Source organism: Bubalus bubalis, chromosome 3 (assembly GCF_019923935.1).
Source record: "Bubalus bubalis isolate 160015118507 breed Murrah chromosome 3, NDDB_SH_1, whole genome shotgun sequence".
NCBI lineage: Eukaryota > Metazoa > Chordata > Mammalia > Artiodactyla > Bovidae > Bubalus > Bubalus bubalis.
This window is the reverse complement of record NC_059159.1, coordinates 144,793,981-144,813,375: the sequence shown is the minus strand read 5'-3', so window position 1 is coordinate 144,813,375 and position 19,395 is coordinate 144,793,981. Positions and strand designations below refer to the sequence as shown.

Below are 19,395 nucleotides of genomic sequence, written 5' to 3'. Positions count from 1 at the left end.
GGCACCAGCTCTCGGCTGAACATGACATTTACTCTCACAAGACTTCTTAACTCAGATTAGGTACTCACACTCACTGTCTTTTTCTGGGGAGGGGGAAGAAAATGATGACCTTAATACTCAGATTAATAACAAGAATCCAAAAGTAGGCTGTCAACCACAGTGGCTTAATGTGACTAAGGGTTCAGCTCTGATTATTCAACAAAATGTGAAATGACTCCACTGTGGTCTTTCCCCATGTTCTTCCTGCTTGACCTGGGTGTCACCAAAAGGATTCAACTCTCTATACACAAAGTTAGGAGGGAATACCAACCTTTATTTACACTTGGGTTCAAGTTCAGAACTGCCATCTTGGACAGTATAGCAAGGCAAAAAAAAGCACAAATCCTGAGACCAAGGTTCAGATTCCAACATAAACATATCAACTGTGTAACAAGTTTGTGACTGTTACCCAGTTTCTTCAGTAAAATGGGAAGAGTGTCGCCCCAGCTTCCGGGGCTGTTAACAGCTGCCTCCACCCCAGCCACCATCGCGGCACTACCCACAGGCAGCTAGCTGAACCGCCATGGGCCTCCCAGTCTCAGCCCTGCTGATTAGTGGGGTTTTCTTGAACCTCCAAGGAAACCCCTAACCCTAACATGCTCCAAAGGCAAGAAAGAGGAACTCGAACTGGTACAGGGCCGAGAGAGAAAAACTGCTTATGGGTGTTCAGTATTATTTACAAGTCTTGCCCAGGACAGGGACAGACAGCCTTTGCACACAGGTGTTGAATTCTGACACTAGCTTTGAGGGAGAAAATCTGCAACACTCTTTTCCCTGGACCCTTTTCATTTGATTGGTGGGTTAAATAACATGATTTTAAAGATCATATACTTAATACTCATCCTAAAAACCACCCAAACACTAAATATGCACATTTATACTAAGCATGTGTGTATGTGTGTTACATACACACAGAAACCACGAGGTAGTTTAAATCACCATGAAAAACCCCAATACTTGCCCTAATTCTCTGCCACAGAGTGGTAACCTATGAGTGCACAATAACTATTTAAAATTATTGGTTAAATAAAAAACCAAAAAAATTCCAGGAGAATATAACATTTACAAGTAAATGGTAAATATAACTGTATTTTAATTTCTTGGTCTCTGAAAACTAGGCTGTGACTGCTTTAAATTAATAGCAGAGTTATATGTATTTCCTCTAATACTGAAGGACACAGCCTTCCGGTATCTATACAACTTACTAAGTAGTCTCAATAGATTCTATTTTACAACTTGCTTCACTCTCCATGCTTTTGTGGAGGATTCAATACAATTTCTATGTACAAGTTTTAAACATTATTTCTGAACTACATTTGGAATTCATTAAATAAAAAAATAATCACCATTATCTACTTTCCTGGGAAAGTGCCAGACTAACCCCCAGCCAGAACTGCTGCTCTTTAGGTGTCTGGAGAAATCCCTATTCCCACAAACCACCCAGACCAAAAAGAGTGCAATGAGTTCAAACTATACAGGAAAAAGCAACATCTATTGTTCTTAGAGTCTGACTCTCTTCCCCACAGCAAGAAAAGTCTCTTCATAGGTATGCCAGTGCTGTTTAAGTTGCCAGGGAAATTGGGCTGTCTCAAGCCAGAGCAGGGAAGTCTTCAGGGTCATCCGGGTTTGGAGCAACATCTTGTATCTGAAAAAGAGAAGTTTTGAAACCAACTGTCAGTTCACCCATTCCCACCTGGGTGCAGAAGTGTGTGAAACACAGTACCTACTCTCTCAGGGAGGAGCTAACCGAGTAGGGGCAGCCCAAACACTGAGGGAGGGAGAGGCCCAGTGGGAAGAGAAGAGTGGCAGGGGCACTCTACGCGAGGCCCTGCTCTGAGCTGCAGCCAAGTTCTGCACAGACCCTGCAGAGGGGGGCACAGAAGCATGCTTCTCCCTCCTCTGACCTGCTCTGTCCCCACTGCAGAATGGCTGGCAGTGCCTGCCACCCTGCCTCGCCCACACCCTGCCCCAGCCCTCACTCCCACAAATCCTTACTGTGAGCCTTTATTTGCACCTTGCGTGCATGCGTGCTAAGTCACTTCAGTTGTGTCTGACTCTTTGCACCCCTATGGACTATAGACCAACAGGCTCCTTTGTCCATGGGATTCTCCAGGCAAGAATACTAGAGTGGATTGTCATGCCTTCCTCCAGGGAATGTTCCCGACTCAGGGATCGAACCCGTGTCTAACGTATCCTGCATTGGCAGGTGGGTTCTTTACCACTAGCACCACCTGGACCCTTTATCTAGCCCCTCCTTCATCCAATAAACATGACGGAACGTTTGCTACATGGAGATACAAGGATGATTAAAGACAGTCCTACCCTCAGGAGCTCACAGAGCTCCTGCAGGAGAAGCATACTGGTCACATCAGTAACAGGTGGCCTGGGAACAGAGGCCCACAGTCAGGGCGTCCAGTGCAACTTGGTGGCCATGCACATGTTACAGTTAAGTGATGTCTTCTAAAAGAGAAACTTCTGGAGATAACCACAACAAATGAGCAAAAAGAACAGGATTCTGACACAATGCAGCTGTGAAGGGGGTGGGGCCTGAGGGTGGTGCAGAGCTGGAAGAGCCCGGGTGGGTGGCAGGGCCCCTTGCACCAGATAGCCACACTGCACCACAGTGGCAGAGCTGCTATTGGAAAGGGGCAGGCGTGTATTTTCTATTTCCAGAATTGATCCTTTTTCCAAGCTGGCCTCAGATCTACCCAGAAAAAACACTTGTTTTCGTTCTTGCTGAAGTATAACAAGTTAGACTCCTCCCAGGGGTTGCTCCCTGGAATAAGGGAATCGGCAGCAAAAGGAACATTTCCAAGATCAGCCACAAAGAAGGGGCTGCTCCATTCTCACAGGGACAGCATTGGTGCCTCTGCTGGCCGCCGAACCTTGTGCCCAATTCCCACTAAACAGGTATTGGTATATTTGTTCATAAAACACTGATGAAGCGTCCAGTACAGCTTATATTATACTAGGCACTGGGGAAACCAATCTGTCTTCTGGAGACAGCAGACGCTGACCAACAACTGTACCAGCGATAGTACAATTAAAAATGCAGATGGTGCTTCAAAGAAAGGAAGGCCTCTGATCTGGTCTGGAAGCCTCCTCTGATGAAGGGAGATTAGAGGATCTATCCTAGGTAAACAGGCAAAGGGGTGGGAAGAAGGCCAGCAGGCAGAAAGGCCCCATGGAGTAAGGAACAAGGTTGTCTGTCCCAGAAGTAGGGCAGTGTTGGATGAAGAGTGGCAAAGAATGGTTTAATGTGAAAAGGTTGCCTTGAAGCTGTTGGAAGGATTCTGTCTACTCTGAAAGCATCAGGGCACAGGGTCGCTTACACCGTAGTAAGCAACTGTCAGTTGATCTAATTCAATACCAAGCCTGGGACCTCATCTGATGCACATGTGTGAATTTTTCTCCAGCTGAGTGTACAATCATAGCAGACAGACTTCCCTGGAGACCCTGGAGGCCAGGGCTACACAATGGTCTGTATCCAACTGATGCCCATCATGCTGATGACCATTCCAAACACTCTAACATGAGACTCACACTAGACAGAGGAGAAAGAATGTCCTCTATCTAGATCAGGAAGAACTTGATGATCCTCCAAAATTAAACTATGTAGGCCCAGGGCATCTTCATCCTCTCACTTTAGAAAACCATCCAGGACTTAGAATATACACACTTACCACCACTTCTGCTCTAGGTCCATAGTTTTCTGCCCTTCTGATCCTTCCCCGGCCTCCCCGTGTGCCACCTCTGGCTCCACGCCCGGGACGAGGGAGGTTACCAAAATTAATCTCCAGCTGGGATGTGATGTCATTGGCCGCTTTCCGGAAAACGTGGGCATCATCTTCATAGTCATCCTTTACCATCTGAAACACAGTTACAGCATCAAACACAGAACATACACATGGCCGTCTCCATGGACACTCACTGGGCTGAGCAGGGGAAGATGATACGGCTGCTCTGCTTCCAGATGTGTGGGTTTTGCACATTTTGCAGCCACACTTTCTCATACTGACAGGCCTTCTTTTTTTATTTAATTGGAGTAGCTGATTTACAGTGCTGGGTTAGTTTCTGCTGTAACATCAAAGTCAATCAGCTATTGCTTTTGTTCAGTCACTAACTCGTGTCTGACTCCAACCCAATGAACTGTAGCCCACCAGGCTCCTCTGTCCATGGGATTCTCCAGGCAAGAATACTGGAGTGGGTTGCCATGTCCTTCTCCAGGGGATCTTCTTGACCCAGGGATCAAACCTGTGTCTCCTGCACTGCAGGTGGATTCTTTACTGCTGAGCCACCAGGAAAGCCCCAGTTGGCTATATAAATGCATAAATCCACTCTTAAGATTCTGTCACCATACAGATCATCACAGAGTATTGAATAGAGTTCCCTAAACTCTACAGTAAGTTCTTAATAGTTATCTACTTTATACACAGTAGTGTCATAGTCTTAATTCAAGCTTTTTTGAACTTACTTCAAGTCAGACCAAATTTCTATCAGTTTAGCAGGTTAAGATGTAAGATTTAACATGACTAACAGAAATCCTATAAATGTTGCATATCTAAGTGTATTTTGCTGAGACTGAAAAGTTTTAGTTCCTGCCTTTTGTTTCGTTCACAAATGCTACTTTGATAAATAAGGAAAATTCACCTTCCTAGAAAAGAACTTGATGGAGAAACTGCTCTCAACATGGGTGCTGACTGTACAAATACCATATGTTAAAAATTGGATGATTTACAGTAAATAATTTTGACTCAAAATATATTGGAAGAGTAACATAACAGTATGATTATCTAAGGGTTGCTACCAAGGCTGAATAAAGAACTCAGGCTGCTTTTTAAAAACCGCCTTAGTTAAAATTCTTTGAGAATATACATTTTATTGTATGGGGCTTCCCTTGCAGTAGCTCAGTTGGTAAAGAACCTGCCTGCAATTCAGGAGACCTGGGTTCAATTTCTGGGTTGGGAAAATACCCTGGAGAAGGAAATGGCAACCCACTCCAGTATTCTTGCAGGGAGAATCCCATGGACAGGGGAACCTGGCAGGCTACAGTCCATGGGGTCACAAGAGTCAGACATGAATCAAAAGGTCATATTAGTTCTGTCTCTTGTCAAAACTATATTAATAAACCTTCAAATTTGATTTAGTTTCAATTCCTAACAATGAATGAAACAAAAACTCTCACTTGTAAGTAAAATATAAACCTACAGAGAAATATAAACCTGCAGAAAATAGGCCAATGATTGTGGATGAGAATCTCCAAAGTGTTATGTGGTTAAACATCCATTTGCTTGTCCAGCAAATGGAATCAAATTTCCCAGAGCACGTATTTCCCTTTTGGCCATATGTGTATTCCAGGCTTCATGTTTAGCATTTGTGTCCCTAGGCAGATGTACTCTTGAAGCTAAAAAGACGAAGGAAAGAACAATTCAGAACACTTGCACTCTGGTAACAAGATAAACACAAAAAATGTAAAAGCGGCAAAATAATAAACTGCTGCCTGATTTAGAAAACAACTGGCTGTCAAGGCACCTCAGCAGAGACACAGCAGACTTCCCAGTAAGAAGGCACAGCTTGCGATGTAAGTTGAGTGAGCAAATTGTCAGGCCAAAGTGCTTTAAGGGCCTGCTCTATTCATAGGCTACTGTTAGGTCTTAACTTTGGCAAGAACAGAGCTCCAAGGAAACAAGAGGTATTATTCTAGTGCTTTTGTTCTCTTTAGGGTATCCAGAACAAAGTAGTGACACCAAGATTTGGCCTCTGTCTCTATAAGAACAACTCCTGGCTGAAATCATCAACGCTGTAAGGTTAATAAGTACCAAAGATGTGTGCCTTACTGAGACCAAGCTCAATGACTCAGCTAACCCAGTTGCTTCAAAGATTCCAGGAGACCTCTCTCAGAAGCCAGGGAAGATGAATCTGGTGTGGATTAAGAAGAACAGCTTCTGTTTTTACTTAACATGTCAGCTGCACATTTCAAATCCTGACAGCACAATTGTTTTAGGCAAAACTTTATGTACAAAAGAAGAAAGTGGATAGGGGAAAAAAAAACCCAACCCAACTAGCTGATAGACTTGTAAAAAGACCTCACAGAGCTTTCTGAGAGAATAAGGCTCTGGCCTCGTATGTGTACAAAAAGTCTTTCCTAGAGGAACAGCTCAAAACACAGACTCCCGGAGTTCGACTGCCAGGAAGAGGAGGTAGGAAGGAGTCCAGTATCATAAATGATCCCCAAGAGAAATTATTCATAAAAAGAATATAACTAACCAAAATGTAAATGGGAACACAGACAAATCTACATAGTATAAAACTCCTGATTTTCAAATGGAAAATCAATGAGTAACATCAAGCAGAGAGGAAGAGTGTTCACCACCATCATTGACACAGAGACTGGTATCAAGATAAATAGCTGTGACTGAATGATACTAACTCTAAATTTTAAAATTACAATGCTTCAGTGTACCCTCCCTTAAGTTTAGGAATCCGAATAGAATGTGATTAAATAACTCTCTGACCATCCTTATCAATATATGCTGGAAGATATTTTCAAAGCTGAAGACGCCAACAAATAGGTGAACATAAACCATGTAAAATCAGATCTTAAGAATGTGTGAGCAATCCCAAGAGGATAGCTGGCCATGCTAGCATGCCTGTCATGGGGGAGGGGCTTCAGGGGTCCTCTGGTGAATTTCTGCAGCGGGAGCAAAGCTACTGCAATATCACCAGAAAGGATTCACCCAACTCTGACTGGTTTAAAGTGACCAACTAGTTTCAGTTAAACACACTTATTAAGAATTAGAACTGTGAAAAATAACATTGAATCAGTTTTTTGCACACCTGAAACTATAAAAATATTGTAAATCAACTCTACTTGAATTAAAAAAAAGAATCATAACTGAAGGTAATCTAATCACAAAAATGCCTAGTTGTTATCCTATGAAATGGCATCATTCAGGGAAACATTCTGGATCTCTCTTTGGACACAAAATTGAAATGTAACTAAAACACAACAGTGTGAGCATAGTCTTCACACAGTTCTGAAGTGAGCAGAAAATGTGCTCACTATAACTGCTTTGGATCAAGTATTAATGGGTCAATTTTTTTCAGTTAATAAAAATATAGTAAAATTAGGCATGCATGGTTACTCTTAGGTTGAAACAGACACGTCTGATTACTATAAGGTTGAAACTAGAATGTCAACTACTAATGTTCCATTTCGTTTTCAGTAAGGTAACAATGAAGATTACCTCTAGATATAAAACATCATGCTTACATCATCTCTATATTTAGACTTGTGTATCACCACTGCTTTGGAAGGGACAGTAGACTCAGGTTTCCGGATGTTAAATTCGGGCTTTGGTCTGGTCTGTTCTTGAAGATTTTTCCACTCATCTAGGGTCATCTCTTGAACTTGAGTTTCTTCTTCTACCTCCAACTCAGGAACTCTATAAAGAAGTGTAATCATAAAGAATGATTTTTGATGGGTCTGAAATGTCTATTTTATGAAAGAGGAAGTCACACCCATTAGTTTAATGTACTTTCACAGAACTCCATCTCAGATTTAAATAAGGTAAGAAAATCTTTGAACCATAGCTTCCTTATTTTCATAATTTTATGCCATCACTCCCAACTGAAGATACTCCCTGTCTGTGTTCAAAGCAGTCTTTGAAAAATGGGAATATAACCATTCCAGTGACATTCATATTACACTCACCACCAAGCATTCCCTTCCCATATGGCATTACATACAAAATGAGATAATTGTAGAAACAAATGGGAGAAGCTATTGAGACAAAACATATATAGAGAACCATGAACAGGGGTTATAAACAGTGAGTCACAAATGCATTCTTTTGTAAATATCCTCCTTAAATTCATGAATTCTGAAAAAAGACAGACATATAGAACAATGAAACAAAATTTAACATCTAGAAATAAGCCCTCATATTTATGAGCAATTAATTTTTTTGACCAGGGTGCCAAAGACCATTATTTTACAAGTGGATATTAAGTCTTCCCAGCAACAGTTGTTGAAAAGTTCTTTCTCCTTTGAATTAAGTTGAACTTCTACCTCATACCATAAGTATAGGAGCTAAAAGTATAAAACTCTTCAAAGAAAATATAGGCATAAACCTTGGATTAGGCAATGGCTTCTTAGATACAACACTGAAAGCAGAAGCATCAAAAGAAAAAGTAGATAAACTGGACATCACCAAAACGGAAAACTTTCATGCTGTAAAAGGACACCATCAAGAAAGTGAAAGGATAACTCACAGAATGGGAGGAAATATCTGCAAACCATTTATCTGATAAGGGACTTAGATCTAGAATACAAAAAGGACTCTTACAACTCAATATAAGTAAATGACACAACTAAAAAAAGTGCAAATGTCAAAACAATGAATGTGCATGTATTTTTGCACATTTCACAATACGTAAATTCTATATCAGTTTAGGTGGTAGGAACAGGTGTGTTTGCAAATTTTCACAATGAGATGTTGGGAAAATACTAATATGAAAATATATCCCAGCAACTTCCGTGGTGGTCCAGAGGATAAGGCTCCATGCTCCCTGTGCAAGTGGCCTGGGGTTCAATCCCTGGTCAGGAAACTAGATCCCACATGCTGCAACTGAGAGTTCACGTGCTGTGATGAAGATGAAAGATCTGGTGTGCAGCAACTACGACCCAGCACAGCCAAGTAAATAAATATTTAAAATAAAAACATATCCCAAATATACACTGGCAAAAATATAAAAAGACACTAAATTTTGTAATTTCAAATACTGGAAATGACCCAAAATCATCTGAAGAAGATCTTAGTGGAAAACTTATAAATACTACACAGCTAAAAAAGAATCAGAAATACATATATTGCTATGGGGCACCTCCAGGATATACTGATAAAACAGCAAGGTAGAATATATGTTTCCATTCACCTAAGGAATACAAATATATATATATACATACAAATATATATATATACAGATTTTAAAAATAAAATCATAATATACACCAGGGAAAGAACAGGGATATACACTAACTGGAAAATATCATGTCTTAACAGATTGTATTTTGGAAACATGTAAATATTTTGTATAATTATAAAACAGATTTAAATTCAATATCTAAAATTTGGAAGCAAGATTAATCAAATTAGCCTAGTTTATCACATTGGCGATAAAAAGCATCAGAAAAGAGCTATTTGGAGTGCCTTGAAATATAAACTTGATTTTTCATCTCTATATATAACTTTTTAATAATCATGTTACTGAAGATAGTGTTGGTAATGTTATGAATATTTGTCGTGTGTGTAGCAAATGACAGTACAATATTACTGACAACTGGGATTTTCAGCATGGAAGAAAAAGAAAAACAAATGTAAGAAAGTTTAGCTAAAATCTTGTACTCCTAAATTTCAAATGAAAATAATGAATAAACTCATAACATATTTCATCTTAAAAATGTGTATATGTGTATTTCTCAGCTCATCCACTTAAATGTACTAGAAACAGTTAAGAATCTAGTAGTAGTAAGTAACCCCAGTGCCTAGATTATGGTTTCTAAATACCATATTCTATCTTTTAAGTTTATTTTATGGAAGTACATAAAGTAAATTTACAATGAACAGTAAAGTGATTCAGTTATATATAGTTATACATTCTTCTTCATATTCTTTTCCATTATGCTTTATCACAGGATATTGAATTCTCTGTGCTATATAGTAAAACCTTGTTATTTATCCATTCTATGTAAAATAGTTTGTATCTACTAATTCCAAACTCCATCCCATCTACTCTTCCCCAACACCCACTCCCCCTTGGCAACCACAAGTCTGTTCTCTATGTCTGTGAGTCTGTTTCTGTCTCATAGATAAGTTCACTGGTATTATATTTTAGATTCCACGTGTAAGTGATACCATACAATTCTAAATACCATATTCTATTAAAGGACTCTGGCTCCCTGGAAAAATGACTCAGTATAAGGTGTGAACTACAGATGATGAGTCATAAACATGTCTTGCCAGAAAGCAAGCAAGCTATCAAAGATTACTGAATGTGTCTCAAAAGGATCAAGGATCAACTTGAAGAGGCCCCCTTCAGTCAAAAAATGGATCAGTTTAAGTACCAATAAGCATAAAATCTCAGTGGACTAAAACATATCAGATATGTTTAAATCTCTAAGTTCATAATGACACTTAAAAAAAGTCACTGGCACCTTTGAAAGATATGAGGGAGCCAACTCTTTCTAAAAATGAGTAAAAGTAAAATATTTCTTTTATTATCCTTCATTTCCTTAACAAACTTACACCTCACTGTAATCAACTAGTTTTAGGTAAGTTTTTCTTTATAGATCATCCCAGCTACTTAAATAAAGAAAGAATGATAGAATTAGACTATCACTAATTTGCAGCCCTAATAAATCAATGGATAAAGGAAATGATAAGCAGCAGCCATTCATAAACTTTGCAACAATCTTACCAAAAAGTTAAACCTGAATTTGATCAAACCTCTGCCTCTCACTATTAGTATTAAGAAAATTTTTTAAAAATATGAATAACAGAGAAACATGTTTTACTACTCTATAATGCCATGCTGGATTTGGCTTGCACTAAGTAATAACAGCCAATATTTTTTTCAGGAATTTTGTGATTTGGCTGTTAAAATACAGTTGTTAAAAATTAACTTATAGAGAGAAGAACTACAATCCTGCAGCCTTCAAAATGAAAACCACAATCACAGAAAGTTAAACAAAAATTAAAAGGCAGAGGGTTATGTCCCAGATGAAGGAACAAGATAAAACCTCAGGGGGGAAAAAAATAGCTAAATAAAGGTGAAGATAGGCAACCTTCCAGAAAAAGAATTCAGAATAATGATACTGAAGATGATCCAGGATCTCGGGGGCAGAGGTGGGAAATGAGAAGATGCAAGAAATATTTAACAAACACCCAGAAGAATTAAAGAACAAATGAAGAGAGATGAATAATACACTGGAAGGAATCAGTAACAGGATAACTGAGACAGAAAAATGGATAGTGACCTATAAGACAGAATGGTGAAAATCACTGTTGTGGAACAAAATGCAGAAAAAAGAATGAGAAGAAATGAAGACAGTCCAAGAGACCTCTGGGACAACATTAAACGCACCAACATTTGCATTATAGGGGTCCCAGGAGGAGAAGAGAGAAAGGGCCCAAGAAAATATTTGAAGAAATATTATTTAAAAACTTACCCAACATGGAAAAGGAAATAGTCAACCATGTCCAGGAAGCACAAAGAGTCCCAGGAAGGATAAACCCAAGAAGGAACACATTGAGACACACAGTAATCAAATTGACAAAAATTAGAGACAAAATACTAAAAGCAACAAGGGAAAAACAATAAATAACATAACATACAAGGGAACTCCCATAAGGTTATTGGCTGATTTCTCAACACAAACTCTGCAAACTAGAAGGGACTGGCACGAAATATTTAAAGTGATGAAGAGAAGAACCTACAAACAAGAATACTCTCCACAGTGAGGCTCTCATTCAGATTTGACAGAGAAATAAAAAGTCTTTCAACAAGCAAAAGTTAAGAGAATTCAGCACCACCAAACCAGCTTCATAACAAATGCTAAAGGAACTTCTCTATGTAGGAAACACAACAGAAGGAAAAGACCTAAAAAAACATACTCAAAACAATTTTTAAAATGGTAATAGGAACATACATATTGATAACTAATGCAATTATTGATTAATCAAAATACAAATACATGAAATGCACCAACCAAAAGACATAGACTGGTTGGGTAGATTCCAAAACAAGACCCATATATATGCCGTCTATAGGAGATCCACCTCAGATGTGGGGACACTTACGGACTGAAGGTAAGAGGATGGGAGAAGGTATTCCACACAAATGGAAATCAAAAGAAAGCTGGAATACCAATACTCATATCAGAAAAAATGGACTTTAAAACAAAGACTTGTTACAAGAGACAAAGGAGGAGGACTACTACATAATGATCAAAGGAACAATCCAAGAAGATATAATAATTCTATTTATATATGCACCCAAAAACATAGGAACACCTTAATATGTAAGGCAAATACTAACAACCATAAAAGGAGAAACTGACAATAATACAATAATTTTTTAAAACTACAGTAATAGTGGGGGACTTTAACACCCCACTTTCATCAATGGACAGATCATCCAGATGGAAAATTAATAAGGAAACACGGGCCTTAAATGACACATTAGACCAGATGGACTTAATTGATATTTATAAAGCTGCTGCTGCTGCTGCTGCTAAGTCGCTTCAGTCGTGTCCAACTCTGTGCGACCCCATAGACCAGGCTCCCCTGTCCATGGGATTCTCCAGGCAAGAACACTGGAGTGGGTTGCCATTTCCTTCTCCAATGCATGAAAGTGAAAAGTGAAAGTGAAGTCACTCAGTCGTGTCCGACTCCCAGTGACCCCATGGATTGCAGCCTACCAGGCTCCTCTGTCCGTGGGATTTTCCAGGCAAGAGTACTGGAGTGGGGTGCCATTGCCTTCTCCAATTTATAAAGCATTCTACCCCAAATAGCAGGTTACACAAGTGCACATGGAACATTCTACAGAACTGACCATATGCTGGGGAACAAGATGGCCTTGATAAATTTAAGAAAATTGAAACCATATCAACCAATTTTTCTGATCATAATGCTATGAGATTAGAAATAAACTATGAGAAAAAACTATAAAAAACAGAAACATACGGCAGCTAAACAATATGCTACTACATAACCAATGGATTACTGAAGAAATCAAAGAGAAAATTTTTTAAAAACACTTACAAATGAAAATGAAAAGCTCAATGGTCCAAACAAGAATGGTCAAGAAACAAGAAAAATCTCAACTAAACAACTTAACTGTGCACCTAAAACTAGAAAAAGAAGAACAAAACAAAACCTAAAGTCAGCAGAAGAAACTATAACAATCAAAGCAGAAATAAATGAAACAGAGACAAAGAAAACAATTGCAAAGGTCAATGAAACTAAAAGCCAGTTCTTCACTTTAGATAAGTTTGACTTAATTGATATTTATAGAGCATCTCATCCAAAAGCAGCAAGACTACACATTCTTCTCAAGTGCACATGGAACCTTCTCCAGGATTGACCACATGCTGGGCCACAAAGGTGAGCCTTGGTAAACTGAAGAAAATAGAAACCATATTAAGCATCTTTTCTGATCACAATGATATGAGATTAGAAATAAACTACAAAAAAAAGACTCTAAAAAACACAAACATGTGGCAGCTAAACAATATGCTACTAAACCATCATTGGATCACTGATGAAATCAAAGAGATATACATAAAAATGTATATCCACAGAAAGACACACAAAAATGTTTATAGCAGCTTTATTTATAACAGCAAAAACTAAGTAATCTAAATGATCATCATCAGGTAGATAGTTAAGCAAATATTGGTCTATCTGTAAAGTGGATTATCACTCAGCAATAAATGGGAAGAAACTGTTGACACATTTAACAACCTGGATGCATCTTAAAATATGCATGCTTAGTAAATAATATAGACAAAAAAAGAATACATGCTGTATGATTCCATTTATATAAAATTATAGCAATTGCAAACTAATCTTTAATGACAAAAATGTAGGTCACTGGTTGCCTAAGTGGAAGGGGCAGGAGAGAGGGATTACAAAGGGATACAAAGAAACTTTCTGGACTGACAGATGTGCTCATTACTTTGATTGTTTGAAACTTGTAAGACTGTATATACTAGATATGTGCTGTTTATCGAATTCAGATTATACCTCAATAATGTTGCTTTATTAATAAAAATATATAAAAAACACACCCATTAAAATGTATATTTCAATATTAATTCAAACAAATAAATTGTTTTAAGAAAAGATTTTAAGATAATCAGGAAAACTCAGAAACTGACTAGATATTTAATGAGATTAAGGAATTGCTTAAAAATTTTAGATGAGATAACGATATTCCAGTTATTTTCTTTATTCTGAAACATTTTTGGATGATATGTAACATATCCTGGGAGTAGAAGAAGTGGGTAGAGAAATCTATGAAATAAGAATGACCATGATTTGGTAACAGTTTAGTTTCAACTACTTACTCCCAGTTTCAATATACCATTCTTATTTAAATACATTTTTTTCTATAACTTTTAACAAAAGGAGCTAAAAACAAAGAAATATTAAGGCGTCCTGAGGGGTTTTGTAGCCTATTTGTGACAGAATTAAGAAATTTGTGGAACTGGATGCTACGAATTTGAGGATTCTTTCATAACTAAGATAACCTAATAGAAGTTAATAAATTCCAAAAAGTTCAGTAAGAATGGGTTCTGTGTTAAGATCACAAGGAATTGTCCTCAAAACATATGTCTAAACATAGAGAAATAGAACAAAAAAGTAAAGGCATGTAAGAAAAGCAGACCTGAAGTGAAAAAAAGACATCCAAAATAAAGCAAATAGTGCAGTTTAGAATAGGGCATTTGCCACAAGTGATTCCCTCTATGGAGGTGATCAGCCTGACACTGTTCACTCAGATGCACCTCATTTAAATGTGTTCTTACCGATGCCCTGTATGCATTTCCCGTTATCACCTGCCACTTCAACAAGCCACGTTGGGAACAGTATAAAATTACCAAGGATAGGTTCCTTAACCTTGTTGTCTATTGACCAAAAATTATTAAACATTCTAGGACTTTTCCGGTGGTCCAGTGGTTGGGATTCTACCTACCAGTGTGGGGGACACAGGTTTGATCCCTGGTCCAGGAAGATTTCACATGCCATGGAGCAACTAAGCCCATGTGCCCACAACTACTAAGCCTGCACACCTGGATAGAGCCTACGCTCCACAACAGGGGAGCTGCTGCAATGAGAAGCCCAGGCACAACAGTGACGAGTAGCCCCCGCTAACTGCAACTAGAGAAAGTGTGCACAGCAACAAAGACCGGGTGAACCAAAAATGAGAAAAACCAGAAACAAAACACACTCTAAGCAAACAAACAAAACAGGAAGATTCCATCGTCCCACTTGAATCAGCACTGAATTCAGTTTTTACTGTCATTTTAGCAAAGACTGGATATTCAACAAGAGATACCGCTAATTCTCAGTTTCAGGAAGGACTAATGCAAGTGCATTTCTAACAGTTATAAAAGCATCATAACTGCTATCAGTCTAAAGTCAACAACCCTTTTTTTGAATAATTCAAATATATTTACAGCTCTGGTTTATGACAGAAAAATTTTGGAGAGAATTTTCCATCAAAACTGCTTATAAACATAAGGTGTCAAATGTATGACTTGAGAACAATGCTATATGTAAAATTGATAATAAAACATTTTATTTCTAAATGAGTGAAATTACAGAAGAAATAGCTGTTTTAACAACAGTTACCTTTATGTAGAAATAAGTGGGTAATAATGCTAACATTCACTGCATGTTTACTGGGTGCCAAATGCTCTTCAAAGTGCTTTACATTAATTTGCCTGTGATAATTAATCCCACAAGTTAGATAAAATTAACAGCTCCATTTTACAGATAAAAAAATCAAGAAGGGAGATCATACAGCTAACAAATAGCTAACAAGTTTCACATGCAGTCATTCTATCTCCAAAGCCCACATTCAGCCTCTATGCTATGTAGGGAATAAGACGGCAGAAAAAATGCTTAGATGGAAGACAGTTGAGATATGGACAGAGAAAGCATACAAATCTTCAATTCAAATGTCGAAACCTCCATTCAGACAGTTATCTTTTCACCTGAATATGTGAAAATGTGAATCAAGGAAAAGTGGGTTCTAGACATAAAACTTTACTCAATGAATACCTGACTGGAGCACATGGATCTAATCTAACATGTAAATAATACCACCTACCTCCTTCCAATGAAAGGGAAGAGAATTTCATGATAAACTTTGAGTTCCTTATAAATTTGCTATAAAAATTTTTAAAGAGCTATAGTCCTGCATTAAGAAAACTCAGTACATAATAATCTTCATTGTCTAAGCCAATATGCTTGGAAACAAAGTACAAAATAATTCATAGCAGATATTTTGTAATAATGCTTCCTCACCATTCTCTTCTCATGGTTAATAATTTTTAAGGATGGAAGGGGCAGTTGTTGATCCATATTACTGAATAGGCAAATCCTCAGTGATCCTGGTAGCTCTTTCCCTGCTTACAGAACCACCTTCTCCCATTTGCAGTTCTTAATAGCAAGTTCATCTAAATGGCACTCTTAACCTTTCCTAGCACTCAGTATAGGGCTTCTCAGGTGGTTCAGTGGTAAAGAATCCACCTGTCAAGGCAAGAGACGCAGGTTTGATCTCTGGGTTGGGAAGATCCCCTGGAGAAAGAAATGACAACCCACACCAGTATTCCTGCCCGGAAAATTCCATGGACAAAGGAGCCTGGCACGCTACAGCCCACAGAGTCTCAAAGAGTCAGATACAACAGAGCACGCATGTGCCACTTAGTACAGTTAAGAACATGAATGTTTGTGCTACGAGATCTGGTTCAAATTCTGGCTCTGCTACCTACAAAAACTAAGTTGTCTAACCCATATGTCTCAGCATTAGAATAATTAACAGTACCTTCTCCTTTACAAGCAGCAAAAGATTAAGTGAGTTAAACCATAGAAGCACTTAGCGCAGTTACTGGCATACCAAAAATGCTCGGTAAATGTTCAATTTATTTTTAAAGCAAAACACAGTTAGTTGTCACAGGTATCCTCGGACATTAGCACACCACAAGACAAGAAACATATAATACTTCTGTAACGAATCAAGGAAGGAAGGTCATAACACATATAATTGTCAACAAAATGTGTCCAATTTGAGGAAAATGTATGTACTCTGGGTCATAGCTTTGAGCATATGTTGAGGGTATATTAAATTTACCAACTAAGTGGCACAGTAGTAAAGAATCTGCCTGCTAATTCAGGAGACCCCAAGAGATGCAGGTTTGATTCCTGGGTCGGGAAGATCCCCTGGAATAGGAAATGGCACTACACTCCAGTATCCTTGCCTGGAAAATTCCAAGGGCAGAGAAGCAGAAGTCTACAGTCCACAGGGTGCAAAGATTCAGACACAACTGGGCACAGCGTGAAGTATGAAACCAAGAGTCTCACTGAATATACATTCTGGCTTGATCAATATCCAGACAAAGCTGAGACCAGAGAGCATCTCCATCCTAAGATGTATTTACAAGCCTAATTTTGAAACTATAAAAAACTGTAATTGTATTATTAGAAATGTTAGTAGTAATAATTTTAAAATTTGACAAGGCAGTGCAGAGACACGAATTTCTCAGTGTGCTCAGCAACTAGAGCACAGCTGCTGTGCACTGAAGCTCCTGCAAATCTAAATGGGTGCTCACTGTCCACCATGGTCAGCAGAGAGAGAGATTTGCTGACTAGCTCCACCAGGATATTGCAGACAGTGAGACTGCCACCAGAATCATTAAGTATTTATTTTGTCTTTCAGAATAACTGATTTAATTGAAAGATTTTGTCTAACACTATGAATGCTAGAATACCTCAATTAATTCTAAAGATTATAATTATGCTATAATTTACTATTATTCTGCCTTACATTATCTGAACTTGTATAATGGTTTACCGGCTCCAAAAGGATCCAATTTTTCTGAGGGTATCTAGTTAACTCACTTCTTAACATTCGTATACACTGTTGATCTATTTCCTTAGTTAACTCACTGTCTAAATATTCATATGACTATTAATCTATTTCTTTAATTAAATACACTTCTTAGTTGTTCTGAATAGTAAATTAACAGCTTTCACAATCATCAATCATTGCAGCACTTTACTCTTCTAAATAACAATAATAATAGTAGATATTTATATAGCTGGCCCCACCCTACATGAAACTCATGCACACCCAACCAACACTTCTGACAGCCTTCAGATGTAAGGACTATTATTATTCTCATTTTACAGATGAAAAGAACTGAGGCACAAAAAGATGAAATAACTTGCCCAAACTAGTAAATGGCAGAGCTGGGATTTGAACCCAGAACACTGGCCCAGAGTCTCTGCTCTTAACCACTTGATACCCTGCCTCTTCACAGTGGAAGGATGAGTAAGAGTTAAATAAATAGGTGAAGGGGCTGTAAAAGAGAAGTATAGAAAAACAAGAAAACAGCACTTGTGAAAGCTTTTTGGCAGGTATGGTTAGGAGCTAGAGAAAGGTGCTTGCGAACAAGAAAAAGGGTCATGTGGTAAACATGTGGAGAAGGCATAGGCGTGTTGAACTTGAGGGCTCTTTGGGGGTCAGGCCATGCAGGACTGCGCAGGTCAAGGCAAGGGACAGAAAAAGGACAGGAAGCCACTGGGGGTAGGTCTTAGTGGGAGCACGCCGATCAGAATGGCAGAGTGAAAGCCACTTTGGTGTGGAACAGGTTGATAGAAGCTGAGAATACAGGGAGCCCCCTTAGGAGCTCTGGTGAGAGAACAGACAGAAGTAGCTGAGACTAAGGTGGTGAGTGGAGATGGTAGATACAAAAAGGTACAAATCCTCAGGGTAGAGTGACAGATTGGATTCTGGAGAGACAGCGGGTCAGGAAGAAGGAAATCTCAAGAATGACTCCTAGGTTTCTGGTTTATGCAACTGAATAAGTGCTGATGCTGTTCTGAAAGACAGAAACACCTAATGAGAATGGGGGCTTCCCTGGTGGCACAGACGGTAAAAAATCTGCCTGCAATGCAGGGAGAGCTGGGTTCTATCCCTGAGTTGGGAAGATCCCCTGGAGGAGGGCATGGCAACCCACTCCAGTATTCTTCCCTGGAGAATCCCCATGGACAGAGCATCCGGGCAGGCTACAGTCCATGGGGTTGCAAAGAGTTGAACACGACTGAGTGACTAAGCACACAGTGACTAAGCACACATGGGGTCTGTGGACCTCAGTTCTGGCCACGGTGGGCATGAGGTGCATATGGGATGCCGATGGGGAGGTGTCCAGGAGACAGATGGACACACGGGCCTAGAATCCATATTGAAGGTTGGAGCCAGAGGTATATGTTCCGGAGTCAGGAGATAAACGACAATTCAAGCTGCAGGAGTGCATGAGACGTTAGAAACAGACATCAGACACACAGAAGAGGGTCTAAGGCAGAGCCCTGAAGAACTCAACATTCTAAAAGAGCAGAAGACAAGGTTGAGCCTGCAAGGGAGGAACTGATGGTTGTGGTTAAGTGGAAATCAACACAGGCATACCTTGTTTTATTGTGCTTCACAGAGTCTGCCTTTTTTGTTTGATTTTCACAAAATTTTATTTTTTTTAAACCTTCTGTTTGTTTTTTTTTTAATTGGAGGATA

At 38.8% G+C, this 19,395-nt stretch overlaps 1 protein-coding gene across 2 annotated transcripts in view; it reads right to left on the bottom strand.

The window, feature by feature from the left end:
• Window positions 1-292: 292 nt before the first annotated feature.
• The window catches only part of HABP4 (hyaluronan binding protein 4), a 35,374-nt gene continuing 16,271 nt past the window's right edge, over window positions 293-19,395 (bottom strand). For both annotated transcript variants that reach the window (XM_025282025.3, XM_025282024.3), the window contains 3 exons: window positions 7,313-7,484; window positions 3,723-3,908; window positions 293-1,684 (listed from right to left, as the gene is read on the bottom strand). In XM_025282025.3, the coding sequence (XP_025137810.3) occupies window positions 1,628-1,684; window positions 3,723-3,908; window positions 7,313-7,484 (415 nt within the window). In that variant the 3' untranslated portion in view covers window positions 293-1,627. The remainder of the gene's footprint in view (window positions 1,685-3,722; window positions 3,909-7,312; window positions 7,485-19,395) is intronic.